At 45.0% G+C, this 20,379-nt stretch overlaps 5 protein-coding genes and 1 long non-coding RNA gene across 8 annotated transcripts; 5 read left to right on the top strand and 1 right to left on the bottom strand.

The window, feature by feature from the left end:
- Window positions 1–133: 133 nt before the first annotated feature.
- Window positions 134–712, top strand: LOC135434490 (uncharacterized). Of its 2 annotated transcripts, none has more exons than XM_064691091.1 (2): window positions 134–273; window positions 519–712. In XM_064691091.1, the coding sequence occupies exon 2, from the start codon at window positions 548–550 to the stop codon at window positions 710–712; it is 165 nt and encodes a 54-aa protein (XP_064547161.1). In that variant the 5' UTR covers window positions 134–273; window positions 519–547. The 2 variants fall into 2 exon arrangements, with proteins under 2 accessions (XP_064547161.1, XP_064547162.1); XM_064691092.1 differs by having other exon boundaries at window positions 252–367.
- Window positions 713–729: 17 nt separating this feature from the next.
- Window positions 730–985, top strand: ND-MNLL (NADH dehydrogenase (ubiquinone) MNLL subunit). The gene has a single exon (XM_064691090.1). It carries the CDS (start codon window positions 730–732, stop codon window positions 898–900), a length of 171 nt encoding a protein of 56 aa, XP_064547160.1. The 3' UTR covers window positions 901–985.
- A 1,801-nt stretch (window positions 986–2,786) lies between these two features.
- Nek2 lies at window positions 2,787–5,294 on the top strand. The gene has a single exon (XM_064691066.1). It carries the CDS (start codon window positions 2,914–2,916, stop codon window positions 5,062–5,064), a length of 2,151 nt encoding a protein of 716 aa, XP_064547136.1. The 5' UTR covers window positions 2,787–2,913; the 3' UTR covers window positions 5,065–5,294.
- Window positions 5,295–5,460: 166 nt separating this feature from the next.
- Window positions 5,461–7,765, top strand: LOC135434442 (uncharacterized). The gene is made up of 2 exons (XM_064691039.1): window positions 5,461–6,899; window positions 6,963–7,765. Exons 1-2 carry the CDS (start codon window positions 5,477–5,479, stop codon window positions 7,430–7,432), a joined length of 1,893 nt encoding a protein of 630 aa, XP_064547109.1. The 5' UTR covers window positions 5,461–5,476; the 3' UTR covers window positions 7,433–7,765.
- Window positions 7,766–8,201: 436 nt separating this feature from the next.
- dah (discontinuous actin hexagon) lies at window positions 8,202–11,055 on the bottom strand. 2 transcript variants are annotated; one of them, XM_064691038.1, is made up of 7 exons: window positions 10,692–11,054; window positions 10,404–10,635; window positions 9,502–10,340; window positions 9,039–9,114; window positions 8,855–8,972; window positions 8,659–8,791; window positions 8,202–8,588 (listed from the first exon to the last, which is right to left on the bottom strand). In XM_064691038.1, exons 1-7 carry the CDS (start codon window positions 10,924–10,926, stop codon window positions 8,203–8,205), a joined length of 2,019 nt encoding a protein of 672 aa, XP_064547108.1. In that variant the 5' UTR covers window positions 10,927–11,054; the 3' UTR covers window position 8,202. The 2 variants fall into 2 exon arrangements, with proteins under 2 accessions (XP_064547108.1, XP_064547107.1); XM_064691037.1 differs by having other exon boundaries at window positions 8,659–8,972; window positions 10,692–11,055.
- A 346-nt stretch (window positions 11,056–11,401) lies between these two features.
- Window positions 11,402–12,520, top strand: LOC135434455 (uncharacterized). Its single transcript, XR_010437242.1, has 3 exons — window positions 11,402–12,085; window positions 12,188–12,282; window positions 12,351–12,520. It is a non-coding gene; the product is annotated as an uncharacterized LOC135434455 (long non-coding RNA).
- Window positions 12,521–20,379: the final 7,859 nt, after the last annotated feature.

Genomic DNA, 20,379 nt, shown 5'->3' on the forward strand with positions numbered 1-20,379 from the left:
TATTTTGGTATTATTGGTATTCTGGCGAGCAACTTTAAAGTATAAAATAGCGCTATTGCAATATTTTCTTTATATTTAACTAAGGCAAAAGAAAATGTAATGGTTGTGCTGCACTACTGCGGCAAGTTAACAAATAAAATATTTATAACGCGTACCTAACTCTTTTTTTATCTACCGATATAAGTCTGTTTCTTAACATAGTGTTTCTTGTTTCGATATATCGCCCAGGAGTCTCCATCTCACATCTCTAATCGACCAGGCTTTTGCATAAGCGTAAGTTAATAACAACAAAGAATTGGGCAATTTTCTTATATTATTCAGTAAAGCTGTTTGAAACGAATACGTCCTTTGCTCGTGTGCGTACAGAGTAAGCAATTGTTGGCATTGCACACACTAAAATGTCATTAGTACTGTCGTTTCCTACACTTCCATTACGTAACCCAAAAAAAAAAACAAAAAAAAAATAACAGCCCTTTAACACGTTTATGTTGCACTCATTACTTGTTGTTTGTTTACAGTTCATTCGCATTGACCAAGACACATACATATGGGCAGTAGCGTCATCTTGCAGCTGGCGCGAAAGTACGGTGCAGTGATATTCTTTCCAACTGTTGCAGTCGGCTCCATCTACGCAGACTGGTCCCATACACGCGCGTGGAAACGCCAACAACTGCTAGCAGCACAGAGCGCGGCGCTGAAGAGTCAAAGCTAAATCACATACAACACAAAATGGTGCTCGGTCTGGATAAGCGTGCCTTATGGGCGGCCTTACCGCTGCTTGGCTTTGCGATTGGCCATTTTCTGGATAAAAAGGAAACGGAACGCATGATCATGTTCCGCGACAAGAGCGCCCTCTACGCACGCCCCGCTGGCAGCGAAGACCAGCCGCCGTCCTGGTGATTAGGCATCAAGGTTGCATACTATCACTACAATTTTTTTTCCCCCTCACTGTCGTTAAAATAAACTGTAACATGGCTATGTGAAATGCTGGTAAATGTGATATATGGCTTATTAAGTGGAATTGTGCGTGTACCTGTGTCGCAAAGTGCAGGTCCATAAACGCTAGCATTACAAACCAATCTCGCTGGCCTAACATCTTGCGGTCGCCGGCACCAGTGCTGTCAAATTTTGTTTTTAAAGGCTACTTTTAGCTAGAAAAAAAAAATGGAAACGGCTACATTTTCTAATTAACAAAAATATTTTTAATACTGTTTTGGATCATTGATTTATTTATGCTGTATTCAAAATACTGTTTAGTTCCACCATCTGTTTTTTTATTTTGCGAGCATTTTCCATATTTATTTGGCAACTTACTTTGGCATTTAGACCTAATATGAATGAGTATTGAAAATTTGTTTTTATTTTCTTTTTGCTTGCTGGATTCATTCACTTTCTTCTGAACTTTACCAAGCAAAATCATTTACTAAATGATATCAACTCTTTTACCCTTTTGTAAGACTAAAAAATAAGCAGACCGAAAATACTTGTAAAAAAGGGCCAAATAAGAGGTAAATAATTTGAGTTGCCAACACTGGCCCGTACAAACAATGGTGGGCAATAAACACAAACCACGGATCGTAGGATAGTCGAACCCTGATTTATTTATGAAGGATTACGTTTGCTGCCTGTTTCTTTTGGCCATTGTTTGTTTTACACATGAAAAACCATAAAACCATCAACACACGGGCTAACGATAAGCCCAAGATAACTCGTTTTTGGCGTGCTCTACCTGGTGCTGGACACACACACAACGAATGCACATTCACGAAAATCTCAGCTAGTAGCATAATTGCAGCTTGCGTGCGAGCGAGACAGCATTAACAAAAGTGTTTTTATGCACAAAATCCGTTAGGATTTAAAGCGGCTCGTGTTTTGCTGAATGAAAAATAGCGTATTGAAATTCATAATAACTAAGCTCGAAGAGGATCTAAAAACTGAAATTTGATGTTTGTATGCCTGTGTGTGTAACATAATCCGCTTGAGCGGCGCAAACGCAGACACCAAGTGAAACAACAGACGCCCAAATTGAAATGCCAACGCAACAAAACTAATTTATTTTTATGGTCACTGTGTGGGCAACGAGCATAGACAATTGTTCAAATTGCGGGCGTGCTGTGCCAAAGGACGTTTGTCCTTAGACACTGTCCTGAATGCACATCCAACGGTTTTTATTTTGTACACAGGCTGAAGGCAACGACGCGACCGCGCAGCGTGCAAGATTTGCAAAGTGCGTCGGCGTCGCTCCCTCCCTCTCTCTCTGTGTGTGTGTGTGGGTGTGTGTGTGTGTGTGTGTGTGTGTGTGAGTGTGTGTGTGTGTGTGTGTGTGTGTGTGTGTGTGTGTGTGAGTGTGTGAGTGCATCAGCGACAGCCTTCTAGGAACGTAAGAAGATATGCATTTAGTGTTGAGCTATGTTGTGATTTTTGAAGGCATTTCCATAAATGTGACTGTTACTGTGACTCACATATCTATGCGCGACTGCATCGACACATTTTTTCTCTCCATCTCCTTGGTGTTAGCGGCTGGTCGTTATACACTTTTCGGTTTGGTTATTGAAAGCTTGCGCCGTTTCATTCGCTCTTGTGCCAGTCACAGTCACAGGTACCCGCATGCGGCTCATCTCTAATGTGTATGCAGTATACAACACTTGTTTTGTGTGCGCTGCTGTTGTTGTTGGTTTTCGCAGGTAAAACTGTGTGTGTCGGTGCGCATGCGCATGATAGTGTGTGTGCGTGCGTTGGTGTATGTGCGTATGCATGAATTTGCCGAAACTCGTTTGCAGGAGCAACGCTCAGTTAGTTTTCGGCATCCAATGCAAACAGAACGGGAGCGGGCGGATAAAAATTAAATTAAAAGTGGAAAGAGTTTTATATAAATAACAGTCAGTGCTCCTTCATTGGAATCACAGCATCAGCATGAGCAGCACCGACCAGTTAGGCGGCGGGGGCAGTGCCGTGGAGTCCCCAGCACACAAAAACACATCAGAGTTTGCCAACAAAACGCTGCAGGATTACGAGGTGCTGGCCGTGATGGGTAACGGCGCCTTTGGCACCTGCTATAAGGTAAAGGATAAAACAACCGGCGTACTCTACGCCTGGAAGGGCATGAACTACGACGAGCTGGACGATGAGAAATGCGAATCCCTAATATCGGAGATCAGCGTGCTGCGGCAACTGCAGCATCCCAACATAGTGCAGTACTATCATCATCTGGTAAACCGGGAGGCCAAATCCATATACATTGTGATGGAGTGCTGTGATGGCGGTGATCTTGCCCAGCTAATACAGCGCGCACGGACGCAACGGCAACGCTTCGAGGAGCCGTACATTTGGCGTGTGCTCTTCCAGCTGTGCCGTGCGCTCCAGGTGTGCCACAATAAGATACCCAGCGGCACCATACTCCATCGCGACATAAAGCCGGCGAACATATTTCTGGATGCCAGCGGCAATGTTAAGCTGGGTGATTTTGGTTTGGCGCGCGTTTTGCGCCGGGATCAGAGCTTTGCCGCCAGCTTTGTGGGCACACCGCACTACATGAGCCCGGAGCTGGTCAAGGGCAGGCAGTACGATCGCAAGAGCGACGTCTGGGCGGTCGGTTGTCTCATCTATGAGCTGTGCGCATTGCGTCCGCCATTTCGGGGACGCGCCTTTGAGCAGCTCTCGGCGAACATTGCTCACGGGCAGTTCAGCTGCATTCCGGCAATCTATAGCAGCGATCTGCAGTCCATCATTGGCTTCATGTTGGCCGTGGATCATGAGCAGCGTCCGGGCATTGAGGTAATCACACGTCATCCGCTGCTGGTGCGCAATATTAACCAGTTGGTTGCTGAGTTTCCACGTCTCGTCGACGCTGGGGAGGATTTTCAGCTGCCCGGCGTGGGCAAGCTGTTTCCCGAATCGCCGGAGTTATCCAGCACGTTGTTCACGGAGCAGTATAGCTTCAATGAGGGCTATGGCCAGCGGCGCCTGAGCGTCACTGGCGTCTTTACACCCGATCTGCGCAGCGAGCTCTTCTATTCGGCCAAGCGGCGCATCTTTGGCAGCAAACAGCTGCAGAAATCGGATCCGTCGCTCTACGAGAGCATACGCCGGGAGCAGCCGAGTCCGCAGCGCATCACACAGAACATCTTCAATGATGCACTGCAGCAGCGTTTGCATGCGATACGCGCACACGAATCACTGCTGGATCAGCGAGCCAGCGAGCTGCAAGCGGCCGAAGAGCGGGTCAAAGCAATGGAACGCGAGTTGCGGCTCAAGCTGGAGCAGGCTGAGCAGCTGGCCCAAGCACAGGCGCAGGCACTGGCACAGGCACAGAGCAAGTGTCCGTGCCAGTGCCGGCAGCAGGTACCCCCAGTGCCGCCGCGCAAACCGCTGCCCTCGCGCCACGATGACACCTACTGCAGCATCGAGCTGAATGAGACTTCGCCGACGGTGGCCAAAATGAATCTGGCCATGCTGACGGCGCCCAAGCAGCTGCAGAGCAACAACAGCAATACGCTGCGCCGGGTCACATTCCAGTCGCCACCCAAATGCACCAAATATTCGCTGGAGCCGGCAACGGCTGCGACACAAGCTGCGCCGCTGCCTATGCAAACGAGCGTCTCCAGCAACGAATCCGCCGAGAGTCACGCTTCCAGCACACGTCGCAAGTCCATATTGTCTCTGTTTGGACTCAGTCGCGCGAGTAAAGCGCCTGCGAAGCCGGCAGCACCTGCGCAGCCTGCAGCGCTTGCGCCGGCAGCATTGGATCAGCAGCATCAGCCGCGACGTCCGCCATTGGCTGCCAAGTTGCCAGCCACACAGCAGCCGCAGCAGCCGGCGCAACAGTTGACCAATATGTGGACCAAGGAGCAAAAGCGCGCTGCCTTCGATTTGCTGGCGGCGATGAACGCCGCCGAAAAGGATGCCGCCGGCGTTGGGGCCGCACGTCGTCAGCAGCTGCGCCAATCAGTGCGGGAGCGCAATAGCAGCATGCAGCGCAATCGGATGCGACGTTCGCTCGTCCTGTCCACTGGCGTACAGCAGAAGCCGCTGTTGATGGCCTCCCGCGAACAAATGTTAATTTGAAATTCCCATTAAGAGATTCCCGAAGAGTGATTGAGGGGGCGCTCAAAGTGGCCCGCCTTGTGATGTGGATAAAGTTACGAAAACTATTTTTTTACTTCTTTTTTTTTAACGACTTCTTTGTTCCTATTCAATGTGTATATCATGTATTATTAGTTGTAAGCCATTTTTTTTGTCAAAATACTTGCGCTTCGTGCAATTTACAATTTAATAAAAATAGTGTTAAACAACTATCACATAGCCGTTATAATTGAATTCCGGCAGTGCAGTTCGATAGTCAGCTATCTAAATGATAATGCAACTCTGTGAATCGCTTCACAGGTAGCAGTCACAATATTATTGCTCATCTCTAGCACGCTGCCTTTAGCGGTTTTTTGTTTACTTTTGTGTTTTTTTTTTTTTGTTTACATTTATTATGTTGACGCTCGTCGAGGAAGACGTGCCCGAATTTCTGAGGCAGCGCGACACAGTTGCTTACTGCAGTCAGCTGCATGTTAAGAAAACGAAATCCAGCCTGGTGCTTGGTCGTAATCTAAAGTTCTACGAGTTTCGAAAAAAGGAGCTGTTGCATCACATCGATCTCAGGGGCACATGCTTACAGCAGCTGGCCACGGAGTTGAAGGCGTACAGCGGACCCATCAGCAGTTTTCTCATACGCGACGATGTCGCCGACACCAGCGGCGATGAGACCAGCTACAGCATGCTGCACGCCGTCGAGGAGCTGCCGCTAAGCATTGGCAAGTTCGTTTGGCTGGGTGAGCATATCTATGTGCTGCTGCGCTGCTGGCAAAAGCTGCTTGTGCTGCAGCGACCCAATGAGCATGGCGCCAGCTTCGAGCTGATTGCTCAGCACGATAATGTGCAGGAATACAGGCTGGTCAAGGGACCCATCAAATATCAGGCCTATGTCGAGCTGCAGTTCTGCAATGGCAAGCGGCTGCGCACAAATTTTCAAACTGACAATGCACCTGAGGCAGCTGCAACTAGCAGCAGCAGCAGCAGCAGCAACAACAACAACAGCGCCGCCGGATTTAAACGTTTGATGCAGCGCGTTCACTGCGCACGCGCCGAGCTGCACACACAGCGCACGCAAACGCAAATGGACTTTGAGCGCGCACGCGAGCTGCACACATTCGGCGCGCCCGGCGAGCGTTCGCCGTTGCTGGAGGAGAAGCAGCTGCTGCGGCGTTGCGGCGATATCTGGACGCGCATTTGTGGTGATGCGCTGGTGTTGGGCATGCTGCTAACAAATACGGCGGGCAGCAATCGTGCCACCACGCTGCATGCTGTGCGCCCGCTACTGTACCTGCCCCAAGGCTGCGGACTCAACTATGTCCATCGCCTGTATGAGCTGCCCTTGCAGGCGGATGGCCAGCCACCGGAAGATTACGATGAGCTGGCACAGTTCTGGGCCAGCCAGGAGCAACAGAGCAAAAGTCTCAGCTGGCAGCCCGCCGCCTGCGTCCAGCAGCTGTCGCCTGAACGCAGCGCCGTGCTGCTGGTTCGGCTTCAGCTAGAGGATTTGCTGTCGCTAGATTCCATACAGCTGCTTGCACTGTACGAGTTGCATGGCGACTCCAAGCGGCAGCTGCAGCTGCAACTGGCCAGCATCAATATTGCCGCGCTGCTGGAGCAACAGGAGCTTCATGTGCCCAGCTTTGCAGCGCATACGCTGCATCAGGATTTTCTCGCCGTGATCATGACGCAGACGTCGCACTGCGCATTGCGACTGCAGTTTCAGGGCGTGGAGCAGCAAATGCAATTCGAGCAACTGCTGGTCAACAAACTGGGCTTTGCTGCAACAACAGTGCCGGAAGAGCAGGCGCCCCGTAGGGAGTGTAAGTGGCTCGGTAACGTCTCTTGAACAGCTCCATACCTAAAGAGATCCTCTTCTTTAACAGCTATGCAGCTGCTGGAGGACACTTGCTTAGCAGAGGACTTTGCTTTTGGCAACAACAGCGGGCATGGCCGCAATGACTCCTCTTCGACAGTCCACCGAATATTTTATAATAGTCGATCGCAGTTAATGCTGCTGCGCAACGATCCTGAGCAGTATTGGCACATCTATGCCGGCAGCCAGACACAGTTGTGTCTATTGCTGCGCCGACTCTTGAGGGATCTGCTGCAGCTGCACTGCAACGTTTCGCTGCTGGAGCTGCACGAGGATCTGTGCAGTGTGCCCGCAAATGCAGCGCTGCTGTTGGAATCGGCACTGCGCGACGAACTGCAGGCCAAGTCGGAGTTGTTTCAGTTGCAATCGCCGCAGTCACAGCTCTGGGCGAACAGCCTGAGGCGTGTCCATCAGCTGGAAATGGCCACCGATTTTCTGGTAACTGACATCAAGAGCCAAACGCAGTTGGAAGCAAGCTAGATGCATGCCGCTTAGTACCTTTTATAGACGGTGCTGAATCAAGTTGGACTCATTAAATATTTTATTAGCTTATTAATAATGAAAACCATTAATTTTGTACTCCAAATTAATATTAATATGGTTATTCCGGGCATATCTGTATAATCAGGTATTATGTCTATGTGAAATCATTTGAGCTGTGAACCATTTTTTATCCCTGAACTCAATTGAAGTCATGTCTAAATGATTTTGAGCTAGTTTTAAAGGCACGTTGCCCGTAAAACGTTAACGAATGCGACGCAAAGAGAAATCGCACAAAAATAAAGCTATCCGAAAAACGTTCACATTTAAAGAGATTAATTTTCAGAAACTATTTTATTTAAACAGGAAGTTATTTCAAGTTCTAAGTGTATTTAATGCAACTTTTAGCTTTAGTCTTCATAACATTTTCGAATAATTTCATCCACGCACAATAAGTATATGTTTCATGCTTTCTTCGAATTACAACTTAATGTTAGGAAAAAAAATGGACTTAGCGTGGACGGATATGTTGATATAAATGTTTCTGCTTATCCTTACCAGGCATACATATAATGCTTCGTATATGCCATATAGGATTAGGCTGAATTAGAAGAATCGCATCTTAAACGACTTGAACAATATGTCAAATTGTTAAGAAACATTTGTATTATCTTAAACAATATTTTATATACAGTAATTAGCTTAATTTAAAGCACGTCCAACGAAGATTTGTTAAAGTTTGTCCTCATGGTTTAGAAGAAAAAGTGTCTTCAGGGCATTGCACGCTGAGAGCTTGTGGCACTGCAGCTGCTGCGTCGCTGCTGCTCCTCGCTCTTGATGATGTTGTCGAGCACATTCTCCAGATTCTGTGTGGCCGCCGACAGCTCCGCATTGTCACTGTACGAGTCCTCGACAATTTCCTTGACCTTGTTTAGCAGCAGCTTAAAGTTCACCATTTCCGTGTCCCGCATGTCCACATTCACCGATTGCTCCAGGAGCGCACCCAGCGGCATGGGCAGCGAAAGAGCCGCCGGCTGTGCACCGGCTGTAGGCAGCAAACTGGAACGACGCTGATCGAACCACAGGCTAATGTCGCTTAGCGAGTAATCCGATTTGTTGGCCTCCAAATAGCTGCGATTCAGCTCGGCGCCATTGACTGCAAGAGCGAGTGAGAAAGCAACTTAGAGAACATTTACAAGTGAATTTCTTGAATTTCATTAACGCACTGGAATGTGTTAAATTGGCGCCCACAGGCGCGTACATATCATATACAGCTGGTGCCACGGGCAGCGGCAGGCGTTGCGGCGTGCTGGAATTTAAGAACGTGGAGCTGATCAGCGGCGCGGCAGACGAGGCACGCTGCGAATATATACAAATTTTTTTAATACAATATGTATATGGCTGCCAGTGTGCCGGGCATACCGATAGTTGACGCATATCCTCAATGATGTGCAGCAAAAAACTCTGATGGGCGCTTAGAAACTCGGATATTTGAGCGCTCGACGTGCTGGACAGCAGTTGCAGCTGCGTTTCCAGCTTGCTGTTGCAAAGGAAAACAGTGTGAGCATTGCGATTTACATAAAAGTGAATAACCGGCGGTACTTACGCATTTTGCAGCAACAGACGGTCGATGATGGATTGCAGGCGTTCCGATGCATTGCTGGCCAGGCCCGTTAAGGAGCCTGAAAGAAAAATGGTTGAAATATTTAAATAAACGATGAATTGTTAGTATATCAGAAATTGTCACAACAATTGCCCAATAACAGATACAAATAGACGGACGTGGATTCTGGATCCATAATATTGAAAAGAAGCACCATGATAAATGGAAGTGGAGTATATATAGTCTATTCCGACTGCTCATATACACTGTTTCGCATTGAAATAGGCGAAGTAGAACATACGAATTAGAATCTGTATATTTTACTGACAAATCGTAGGTATTCGTATATCCTATTTCCATATGCTGTAGATGGAGATGCTTCTCTATGCCTGTCAGATACCTTTGTGCAACAGCAATATACTCTTTTTACTCATTGGGTACATGGGGTACATTTCTAATGACATACATAGCTCCTGTTGCGGTGGCGACTGCTGTTGCGGCTGCTGCTGTGGTTTCTCATTTGGAGGCGCCTTTAGGCGCAGCGTTGAGTTGCTGCGTATGCTGCGCGTCTCGGCTGGTATGGGCGTCAGTTCGGTGGCATTGTTGGGCTGACAGACGCCGGCGCCGCTTTCCTGAGCATTGCAAAAGCCGCGACGTTCTTCCTCCTCCGCCTCGGCACGTTGTGTCTTCTGCGCAAAGGCAAACCAGCCGCAGAGGCGCGACAAATAGTTTGTCCAGCGCTGCGGTTGCGGCTGATCCTCAACGAACACTTCGCACATGCGATGCGATGCCTCATGCTTGCCGCTGACATGCGCGGCAGCGGCAAAGCATGGCAAACACAGCGACAGATCGCGACACACCTGACACTTGAACCGGATGCCAATGATGTGCTCTATGCGACAGCCGGCACACTGATTGCTGTGTATCAGATGCTCCGTATCCTCGATGCGCTTGATCAGCGCCAACAGATTGCCATAGATAAGGAATCGCGTCTGCGTGTGCGTCCACAGATTGTGAAACTGCTGCTCGTTGAGGCCAGCGAGTCCGTGATGACAACGTGCGAAGGACTGCTCCATCATGGGCTGTAAATTGTGCGGCCCATAGGCCTTCGACTCGCCCAGGTAGCTCAGCAGCTTGCTGAGCGTGTGCAGCAGCTGTTCGAAGGCGTAACGTGACACACACTGGGATTTGACATCGGCTAGCAGGCTGTAGAAGTCGCCAACCATATGCTCGCTGCTGTATAGCTTGCAGAGCAGCAGAAATGTCACCCTGATCTCCAGCAGCGAGATGGAGTGATGCCGTTGACTGCAATCATGTAAGGTTATTTATATGAAAATATTAATATATAAATTGAGAGGAAACACCTACGGATCGTAGACATTCCAAAAGAAATTGGCCAACAGCGCTGTTGCCGCTTCCAGCTGATAGCTTTGTGTTTTGTTAAAGTGTCCCAGCTTCTCGCAGGCGAAATAAATGTCGTGCAGCAGCGAGGTGAGCTGAAAGGGCGGCACCATCAGATTCAGATTACAATTACCGCTGCTCACGGGCATCCCATGGCGTTCCAGTATGGCCAGCACCAATTTATAGGGTATCTTGCTAGCTGTAAACAAGGCTGCTATAATAAAGGGCAAATTTACAGATATTCATTTTGCTTACTGTGAAAGATTTTTTGCAGTGCCACAAACTTGCTAGCACAACGATAGACAGTGTACTTGTAGTTGCCATAATCCAATTGCAATTTTGTTATAATTTCTGTTAAATTGGAGGCAACCTGTTGCGGCACTTGTTGCTGCCTCTCTGCTTGTTGTCCTTTGTTGTTTGCCAAGGCCGCGACGGCAGCGGCGCTTTTGCGCATCGTTGTCATTTGTGTGTTAATTGTAGCGCCAAGCATATTGCGTACCTGTTATGCTTAGCACGATTTATATTTATTTGTTCTATTAAGTATTTTTGTTTTAAGCGTTGTAGCGTCCCTTTTTTGTGTTCTTGCGTTCTCCACGACGTTCGTTAGCGCAAAAGTCAAATTTGAAATGAATGTGTGGCAACGCCGTTGCGCATGCGCCTAACAACACTACAGTGCTGCCAGGCGACGCAACAATGCGACCGTTGCTCTTTGAATTTCATTTTAATATAGCTGCAGTGTAGCATTTAAATGGTCAAAAATAATCAATCTACTAGAAAAATAGCACATATGTGTTAATAGACTATTTATACATATATTATTTGGATAACATGTACATACATGAATATAAAATACTATAATATAAGAACTTGTGCATCTTAAGCTGAGTATGCTGATCTCACAAAATTAAAGCGCCGTTATCGATACTTATATCGATTGGTGTATTATCAACAGTTGGCCATAGACTTAAAATATCAGCTGGCTATAATCTGCGGACGATCTAACAACACTGTACTACAAAACAATTTTTCCCGCCCAAGGCTTTGGTACTAAACCTCTACACTGTGCGCCACATACTTAATCGGCATACCAATCATTTTTGGGCACTTACATAAAGCGTTAGTAGCTTTTATTTATATATATATATATGAATGTGTGTGTGCGCGTATTTCGTCGTCATTGTCATGTATGGGAAAATTGCTTTAAACTAAGTATGTGTCACCCGACCACCCAAGCTGCTGATTGACTAACTGACAAATGGTTGCAGTCATGTTGCTGCCCAACCCAATTCCCACCTGCGCGAAATGGTTCAAATGTCATAACAAGATGGAGCATACATGTCATGCCAACACATACACATACATATGTATGCATGTACAACATACACACACGCACACACACACATTGCATTTGCATGCACAATGCACAATGGCGGGACTGGGACTGGGACTGGGAACAATGACAAGCACATTGGGCGTCGTTGGCGTCCAACTGCCTGCACCAGGCAATAATAATTCGCCAGTGCCAGTCATTGACAATGTCGGTGCCATAATGGCTCTCCACAGACTGACTGACTGCTGCTTGTGTAGCCGTTGCAGCAATTGTTGTACCCTGTACCCGCGGGTGTTACGGGGATATCTTGATCACAGAGGTAATGCTGTTATATATACATATACTATACACTAATTTGCATTTAATTCCTGTTCCTGTTATTGCCAAACAATTATAAATTCTCGAAACTTCAAATTCGTAGGTTAGAGCGTTCAGTTATAACCTGCAAATAAGGCTTGCCACGCCTCTTTCCGTCATCGCAAATCAGAAAAATCGATGATATTCACAGTTTTGAAGGTAAAGTTTCCGAATTTTCTTTATTATTAAATGCGAAACTCATCTTTTTTGTTTTCTTTCATGTAAAGCACGAATTACAGGGTAGCGACAGCGTTCATATTTGCTGGTGTTGTTGCCACTGCTGCACTGCGTCGGTGGCAAGAACGAAATGACAGAGGGTGCGACACCTACAATTGCGAGAGTCGTCTAAATGAATGAATTAAGTCAGCCATGTGACATAACTGCAATGACCGCCGCTGCTGCTCCGTTTGAGTCGCAGTCGCAGTCGCAGTCGCAGGCTCAGTCTGAGTCTGAGTCCCTTGGTCCCTGGCCGGAGTCGGCGCTGGAGCAGCAAAGTGCCAACGCCTCACGTTGCACATTTGCCACATTGTATTGTTGCTGTCATTCCTGACGCCTTCTGCTGTTGTTGTGATTACGTATTTGCTGCCCGTTGCCAAAGTTATATGGCACACACGTACAGCAGCAGCAGCAGCAGCAGCAGCAGCACACGCCCCTACGCCCCCACGGCACCAGTCCACGCCCAGGATGCCACGAGGCCGTCGGTTGGCGCAGGACAATGGCTATGCCGGAATGCAAATGGCGTGTGGACGTGAACGAATCGCGCACACGTCGCAAAATGTTTTTGCTGCCTCTCGAATTACATATGCAGGCCGCGGGAAGCTGAACTCATCACATTGCGCTTAGAGCTGAGCGCGTGTCGTGTTTTCAACACGGTGACACGAACACGCGCCATTAAAGACGACCCGATCGTGTTAAGAAATTGAATATCGTGCGTGCTCTCCAATAAGCTAAAATAGTAGAACTCAGAAATCTTAAGGCATTTACAATAAAAAGTCAAGCGAAAATAATTAAAAAATATCAAAGTTATGTTCATATATTTTGGCATCTGCAAATGGGGTATGGGTCAATTGGTGTTAAGCTCCCGTTAAAGCGGCCTGCATAATCTTAATTAATTTGAATAAGTTTTAATACTGGAAGCTACGAAGAAAGAAGAAGGAATATATGCATATCTATGGCACTGCTGCAAAGATGCATAGATTTATGTGTATAGAAAGGGATCGAAAAGTTTGTAGATAACAACCGCCAAAATGGTTTCAAGATTGTCTTAGATTTTATCTTAATATACTAGCAATGCGACTTAATACTTCAGAGCCTAACTAAAAGGGTTCTTCTATGATTTAAAACTATGGCAAAGCCTGCAAATGGAATCTCAGATAGCTGTTAAACATGATAAAAACAATTGCCCCTTAACATAAGCGTCAACTTTAATCCAAGATATCTGTTAGCTGTTCTTCAATGATATGTCGACATAACATGCATTTATCGATAGTCGTGATGTCGTGTCGTGCCGACACGTGCCCATCTCTATATTAGAGAAACCGTTTCTGCCAGTGTTACGGCCCTACCGGCCAGCGCGCCAATTAAGCAACAAAAGGTCGGTCGCTTGGGCTGTCGTTGCCGTTGCCGTTGCTGGCGCGACCATGTTGACGACTTGGACGCCATTAAAACGAAGCGACGTTGTGAAATGTTTTGATGAAGCCAATGGCTGCCTTTTCGCTTAGCGGAGCGTTCCCCATTGCCCACCCACAAAACGAGTTTGCTCTGCGCAACTTTGAAAGCTTTGCAATTTTTGTTGTTCGCTTTTGCTGCTCCTGCTTTTGTTGTTGTTTGTTGCACATTTCGCAACAAACTTGCCACGAGATGCCGTTACCCAACGCAGTAGCCAATACGTTTGGCAAAGTCACCAGCTTCATGTCTGCAGCAAGCAGCGTCTGACTCCCTTTGCCCCGAGCATTCAATTTCTCTTTAACTTTCTTTTTTTTTTTTGCCCTCTAGGATTGTTTAAAGAAGGGAGGGAGAAGAAAGAAAAAAAAACAGAAAATAAACAAAATAATAAAACGGTAGTGGAACACAACTTGAAGACTCTGCGCACAACAAGTGGACATGGACCAGGCCAAGATGGCTGCCAGCTTGCCTGTCAGTCCGTATGCTGCTCGTTAACGGTAATGGGAACACAGCCAGGACTGTTACGGTCGGTCACGTGAATGGTCTAATTATGACTCTCAGCGCCTGCACAATTGGCACATAATAAAAAATGCATTGGAGCGGCAGAGATGCTAGCTAATGATGCGAATTCATGAATGTGCAATAATTAATTATTTTTATTTAAGTTTCATAAAATCCCATTGGGCTTTAACTTAATTAAAAGCTGTTTGGTTTAGTTTTTATTATCTTATATAACTGAAATCCTTTTAAAACACAATCTAAACCCAGTTTAAACAGTTTGGCACGCTGACTAATTCTGTGGAGGAATAAACATACCATGCGATCCAACTAAGTTAATCAAGCACGTTAGCTAAAGTAATTTGTGATCACGTGCATAAATACAGGATTAAACGCGTATTTCATTTTAATCGAAAGCGGGCAGTGTGACCGTTGGATATGTTTTAATTTATTTCATATAAATGTCCGCTGCTCATTCGACTGCCTTCGCTTGTGCATATATGTACATACATACATCTACTATTTATCAACAAAATGCACACCTCGGCAATTTGACATTCGTTTATTTATTTATGTGCCAATAAAACCACAAAATGTCAGCAGCGTTGTTGTATTTGAATTTATTGAAGCAGAAAAAAAAATGCAATGTAGAACATACATTGGTTTTGCATATTAAAAGCGCCATCAATTGTACCATTGTGGAAGTATCATATCGATATCACATTTATTTACACTTTGCGATAATATCGATAGGCGATCGCTCGAGACATCGCGGCTCATCGCTGCTGCTAAAGCTAATATCGATGGGGCGATCGTCAGCTGGTAAGTGCTGTCAAAATGGCGGGCAGCGCAAATGGCTGCCATTTTCAATATTACAGTGACTTTTAATTTTTTACGCATTTCAATTAATCATGACATATGTTCATATATGTATATATAGGAGTGCAAACATGTGAGTGAGCAAACATTAAAACTCCGTTCGTTCTTGAATGGTCGACGCCAATCCAATTAGTTGCGGACAGTGCAAACACGCAGCGTCCAACTTCGTCTACTCAGTTTCACTTCGACTGTGGCTGCCGGGCAATAAAAATGAAAACAGCAACAAACAATAAGAGCAGCAGCAGAGCAGCAGCAGAGCAGCAGCAGCAGCAGCAGCAGTAAAAGAACGAAGGAAGCAAGCGGACATGGAGCCATTCCGAATGGGAACACATTCACACGCGCGTTGGCACGTGTACAGTGGACGAGTTTCCCTGCTGTCGTTGTTGCTGTCGTTGTCGTTGTTGGTGTTGTTGTTGTTGTGCATGGGTAAGTTTTTGCGGGTGATGGACGCGCACGAAGAGCTGCTTTTTATTATACCCTGCACTTGTGCAAGTGCATCGGTGTATGCTGATCATATGCACATAATATAACAGTTACTTGATATGTTTTTCTGTTGTTTTGCTGTAAACAAAAGAGCATTCGAAGTGGTCCGTAAGAGCTTTTTTATCGTATGTGCTTCAATCAGGTTAAAAACGATATATTCCTCTTGAAAGGGGGTTTTAAAATCAACTCAATTTTGAGAGTATTTCACTCTTTGCTTTGCATTTTTTTTTGTTTCTCTGAACCTTTTTATACCCTGCGTCCATTGAAGACAAGATAAGAAAGTGGACATTGCAGTCTTATATATATTATTGATCCTTTCAATGCCTTGCGCGGCTGACAATCTCTAAAACTAAAAGCTAGAGACTAGAAATTTTGCATGTAGGCTCATTTGGACTCGAATCGAAGTTTGCAAATGTATACGGGGTATCGCCTAGTCGGGCACTTTTGATAAAAGCATTTACTCGGTTTCTTTCCCTGGGTTTTCAACTATTAATAGAGTCGAGTTGTTTGCTTAGTTTTATTGTTTTGCAGACGGACTTCTGGCTAGTCATAATTCAATGTTGTCAACTGGCTTCTAATAAAATTTTAAATTTAGAGAGCTTTACAATTTGAATTGATTTCTTGTCACAAAAGGACATGCAAGGAATGCTGTTCGTTTTTACAGTGAGTTACTTTGTCCTTTAAGCTTGAAGCGTTGCGTTTTAAAAACTTTAGCTTTAATTTATTAAGAAAACATAGATTTTCTTCGTTTTGCCAAGAATCAGCGAGCAATTTTGGCTTCAATATGACAGGTAGAAGCCAAAGTTGATCAAGTGGACAAGCTTTAAGTAGATATTTTCTAAGTACATATAAGTACATATATATTCTAAACAAGTAAGAGGTTCTAGTCGGGAGCTACCGATTAGGGGATACCCTGAACCCTCTTCTACTTGATATATATATACTATTCTAAAAGCTACATGTCAAGTTTGGTGACTCTAGCACTTATTATTTACCAAAATTGCTCAAAAAACAGGATTTCGATATCGCTTTTTATCGATTACTTGGAAACGGGGCAAGTTATCGAATATCGGAAAAAAATATCGGTGCGCGGGCACTAGGAGGACCTACAGCTAAAATTGTAAGTCTTTAGCTCTTATAAGTTCTGAGATCCTTGCGTTCATACATACGGACAGACGGACGGACGGACGAACGGACAGACAGACAGACGGACATGGCTAAATCGACTTGGCTATTGATGCTGATCAAGAATATACATATATACTATATCTGCCTCTTACATGCATTTGCACAAATACATTATACCCTTTTTACCCATTTTTAATGGGTTCAGGGTATAAAAATATGTTGCCTTCAAAGTGTTTAGATCCCCAAACTTCCTGCTCAGTAATTGCCCTTTTATTTGTGAACAATTATTTGAACCGGCGACCTGCCGTTTGTTGGTCCGTCGCTCAGACGGACCTCCTTGAAGGTCAAATTTATCAATTACTCTTCTAAGGGTTCACTTTCAGCCCTGAAGAAAGCCTCAGCTATGCGCTGATCCCCAATCAGATGTTTAGCTAGGAGAAACTTCTGGCAGCTCGTTCACATTTGCGAGCGATCACTGTAGGCAATTGTCTGAGCCAAGTTCGAGATTGAATGCTCTTTGTCCAATTACAAGTTAATTGCGCTATGTTGTCGCACTTGAATTGCATTTAGAAATAAACTTTATTAAATGGAATTCAAATTGAGATAAGAATTTTTTTTGGCAATTCAGCTTTGCCAAACGAGAATAAATGCTGACTGGCTGGCAAAATTGTTATGCATACAAGAAGAGACAAAAACAAATGCAAAAATGCAAAATAAATGCATTGGCATGAAATAAATGCAGATATTTTGCATATTTCAATAAACTTATCAAATATTTGAAATGCATGCATGCATGGGGAATGCAATATAATAAATGACAAAGGCGAGCGAATAATGCCGCACTCTTGAGTCCGGCGTTCAAATGCGCAAAAACTGTTGACGGCTCCGGCAGGTGATTGAGGTGATCGGGCGGCTCGGCTGTCTCTACATTGGTATCGGCTTTAATTAAAAAGTTACCTGCAAAAATGTTTAGCTATTTTGCCTGGCAGCCATTGCAAATGTTTGCCAGCTACGGCAACGAGACGAGGCCAGGCGAGGCCAGGCGAGGCCAGGTGAGGCCAGGCGAGGCCAGGGCAAGGACTCGAAGGCAGCCCTCAACAAACCAGCTAAGCAACCAACCGAAGCAACCAACCGACCGACCGACCGACCGACCAACCAACCATCGAAGCTGCCAGTCAATGGAATTTTACCGGTTTTGCGGTGCTAGCTAAACTTTCTATTAGATTTTCTTGCACACGATGGCCATGCAATTGGTTTGGCTCCCATCTCAGACCCAGTCCAAGTCCCAGTCCCAGTCCCAGTCCAAGTCCCAGTCGCAGTCGCAGTCGCAGTCGCAGTGTCGGTCTCCTCCTTTGCACCGCTCAGCCGTATCCGTGTCCATATCCCGTTCGGCATCGTTGGACAGCTCGTGGCGTATTGCGTATTGTTGCAAGGCCCAACTCTTCCTTTCACGCTCCCACTCTCTCAGCCACATCCTTTCACCCCCCCCCCCACCCCCTCCATTCAACTGGTAACCTCTTTGCACATATTTCTATATCAATTTGCGTTTACATATTGCATTTTAATGAATTTTCTGTTACCATTTGAGTTGATCCAAGCCTTTCGGCTGCAATTCGACCCTATTTAAATTGTATAAACTCAACAACAAATGGCTCTCGTTTTGCATGCCCTCGGGCAGCACTGGGCAGCACTGGGCAGTACTGAAAAACATAATATTTAAAAAAAAAAATGGGAATTGTTTTATTACAATTCGGAGAATTTAAATGACAAACGCTTGAACTAATGCCTAGCTTTACGAACCTTGGGCTCGGTCCGAGCCAGGAAATTGGATTCGCACCGCGAAGCGAACCAACGTTCATGGATATTATGGATCTGTAGGCCTGATTTGTATACCCTGTAAGTTAAGATAACAGAATGAATGCTCTTTATTCAAGCATACATAAATATTACTTAAGCTTTTTGCTTAAGGAAAGTGTTTCTCTGGGAAGATACGAATGGGTGTCGCCTGGAAGATTGATTTACGATAGTTATAAGATTTTCTGTTTGGATCATGTTGATTATTTATAAAAGTTCAAGTCGCTTTAAACTTGCTTGGCAGGTTAATTAACTCTTGTGTTCTCTGGGGATTAATAAAAACTGTGTACTGGGTGTCTTTTAGTCGATCAATATCAACTGGAACTTTATTACTCTCTCTTTTTTTTTTTAATTTGAAGTTATATGAAGTTAACTATATAACATACGGATTTGAACCTGAAACTTTACCAAATCTTTGACATCCATCAAGGAGGAATGGATTTTTGGAAAATTGTGAATTTGAACAAATGAATTTAAGCAGAGATCTCTGCAAATGATTTTGAAGCCCATCGGATGGTAAACAAACAAGTTTCATTTAACCGTTTTTCACGATTTTTCCACACTTGCGGGTGGAATTTAACAAAACGTCGTTTTAAAGTGAACCTCCATCACATAGGGTAATTACAGTAAAAATTTCAGCTGCCCAGCTCTTACGGCTTGGGTTTGATCAGAAATACATATGGCTTTTCCATTAATAAGTATCGAAGATATTAAAGATAATTTCTAAATTATTAGTACAAGGTATTTGCTTAACTTTTCCAAGAGCTCTTCTGTATGGACTGACAAATATTAGATTCCATTAATATGAGCCCAAGAAATAAGTTGAACAAGTTGTGACCCGGCAATAAATTAGTCATCAGCTGTGCCAAATGGATTGAAGACCTTTCAGGCAAATGGGTTATCATATTTTTGGGCCATTTGTTATCGCAAATAACTGGGAGACTGAATCGTAAGCACTTTGGGTGTCAGAATATCTGCTGGGACGGAGGGCAAACTATGTCCATTCCATTCATCTGAAAATCGCTCAATTTGTACATATTGCCGTGTATATATGTATATATATATGTATATATGTATATATATATGGCATGCAATGGAAGTGAACATAATTTGAATACAAATCGCTGCATATTTATTTTATAGCCATCGCATACTTTTCGGGGCGCAGCGAACCACTGACTGCTTGGCAAGTGGCGTCATCCTTATCTGTGTCAGCGTCAGGAGTCGTACTCTTTGCGGTTGTGGGTTGTTCGTATACCCTGTACCCCGATACCCTTTACCCATTGAGAACATCTTTGAAGATGGTGTAAATTGCGGAAGGCGGTTGCTGAGAGTCCATAAACTGTATATACTTTTGATGGGCATTAACATTTCCTTCGATCTCAGAGTTCGAAGATTGTAATAATGCCTGCTTAGGATTTACTTAAGGTCTAAAAGATATCCATTTCGACAAAATTGTTGGCAAAGGAAATCTAAAAGGAAAAACCAAAGAATATTTCACTTTTTTCGCCTCCTTCCAAGGCCACAAGGCCAAAATTGAACAATTATAGGCGCACTCTCTCATATATAGATCTGATTTCTGGTACATAGGCGCCCATGAATGTCATCTTGAGATGTTTAAAATGGCACAACAATCGGTCATTTAATGTCTCAGTTATTGAGAAATGAATTTTGCTTGTTGTTGAACTGAGGATGGAATTTGGAGCTGCGTCTAGGGTAACATCTGGACGGGCTTTGCCATGGAACCTG

The sequence above is a fragment of the Drosophila montana genome, unplaced genomic scaffold (genome assembly GCF_035044405.1).
Source record: "Drosophila montana isolate Dmon_TW-CO22-7 unplaced genomic scaffold, ASM3504440v1 contig_3325_1, whole genome shotgun sequence".
Classification (NCBI taxonomy): Eukaryota; Metazoa; Arthropoda; class Insecta; order Diptera; family Drosophilidae; genus Drosophila; species Drosophila montana.

Excerpts from the sequence above, each read along its gene's own strand:
- LOC135434490 (XM_064691091.1), top strand. The coding sequence starts at position 548 with ATGGGCAGTAGCGTCATCTTGCAGCTGGCGCGAAAGTACGGTGCAGTG.
- ND-MNLL (XM_064691090.1), top strand. The coding sequence starts at position 730 with ATGGTGCTCGGTCTGGATAAGCGTGCCTTATGGGCGGCCTTACCGCTG.
- Nek2 (XM_064691066.1), top strand. The coding sequence starts at position 2,914 with ATGAGCAGCACCGACCAGTTAGGCGGCGGGGGCAGTGCCGTGGAGTCC.
- LOC135434442 (XM_064691039.1), top strand. The coding sequence starts at position 5,477 with ATGTTGACGCTCGTCGAGGAAGACGTGCCCGAATTTCTGAGGCAGCGC. Across the intron at positions 6,900-6,962 it reads GCAGGCGCCCCGTAGGGAGT|CTATGCAGCTGCTGGAGGAC; the intron begins GTAAGTGGCTCG and ends CTTCTTTAACAG.
- dah (XM_064691037.1), bottom strand. The coding sequence starts at position 10,926 with ATGCTTGGCGCTACAATTAACACACAAATGACAACGATGCGCAAAAGC. Across the intron at positions 10,636-10,691 it reads ACTGCAAAAAATCTTTCACA|CTAGCAAGATACCCTATAAA; the intron begins GTAAGCAAAATG and ends CCTTGTTTACAG. Across the intron at positions 8,589-8,658 it reads CGCCAATTTAACACATTCCA|TCAATGGCGCCGAGCTGAAT; the intron begins GTGCGTTAATGA and ends TCGCTCTTGCAG.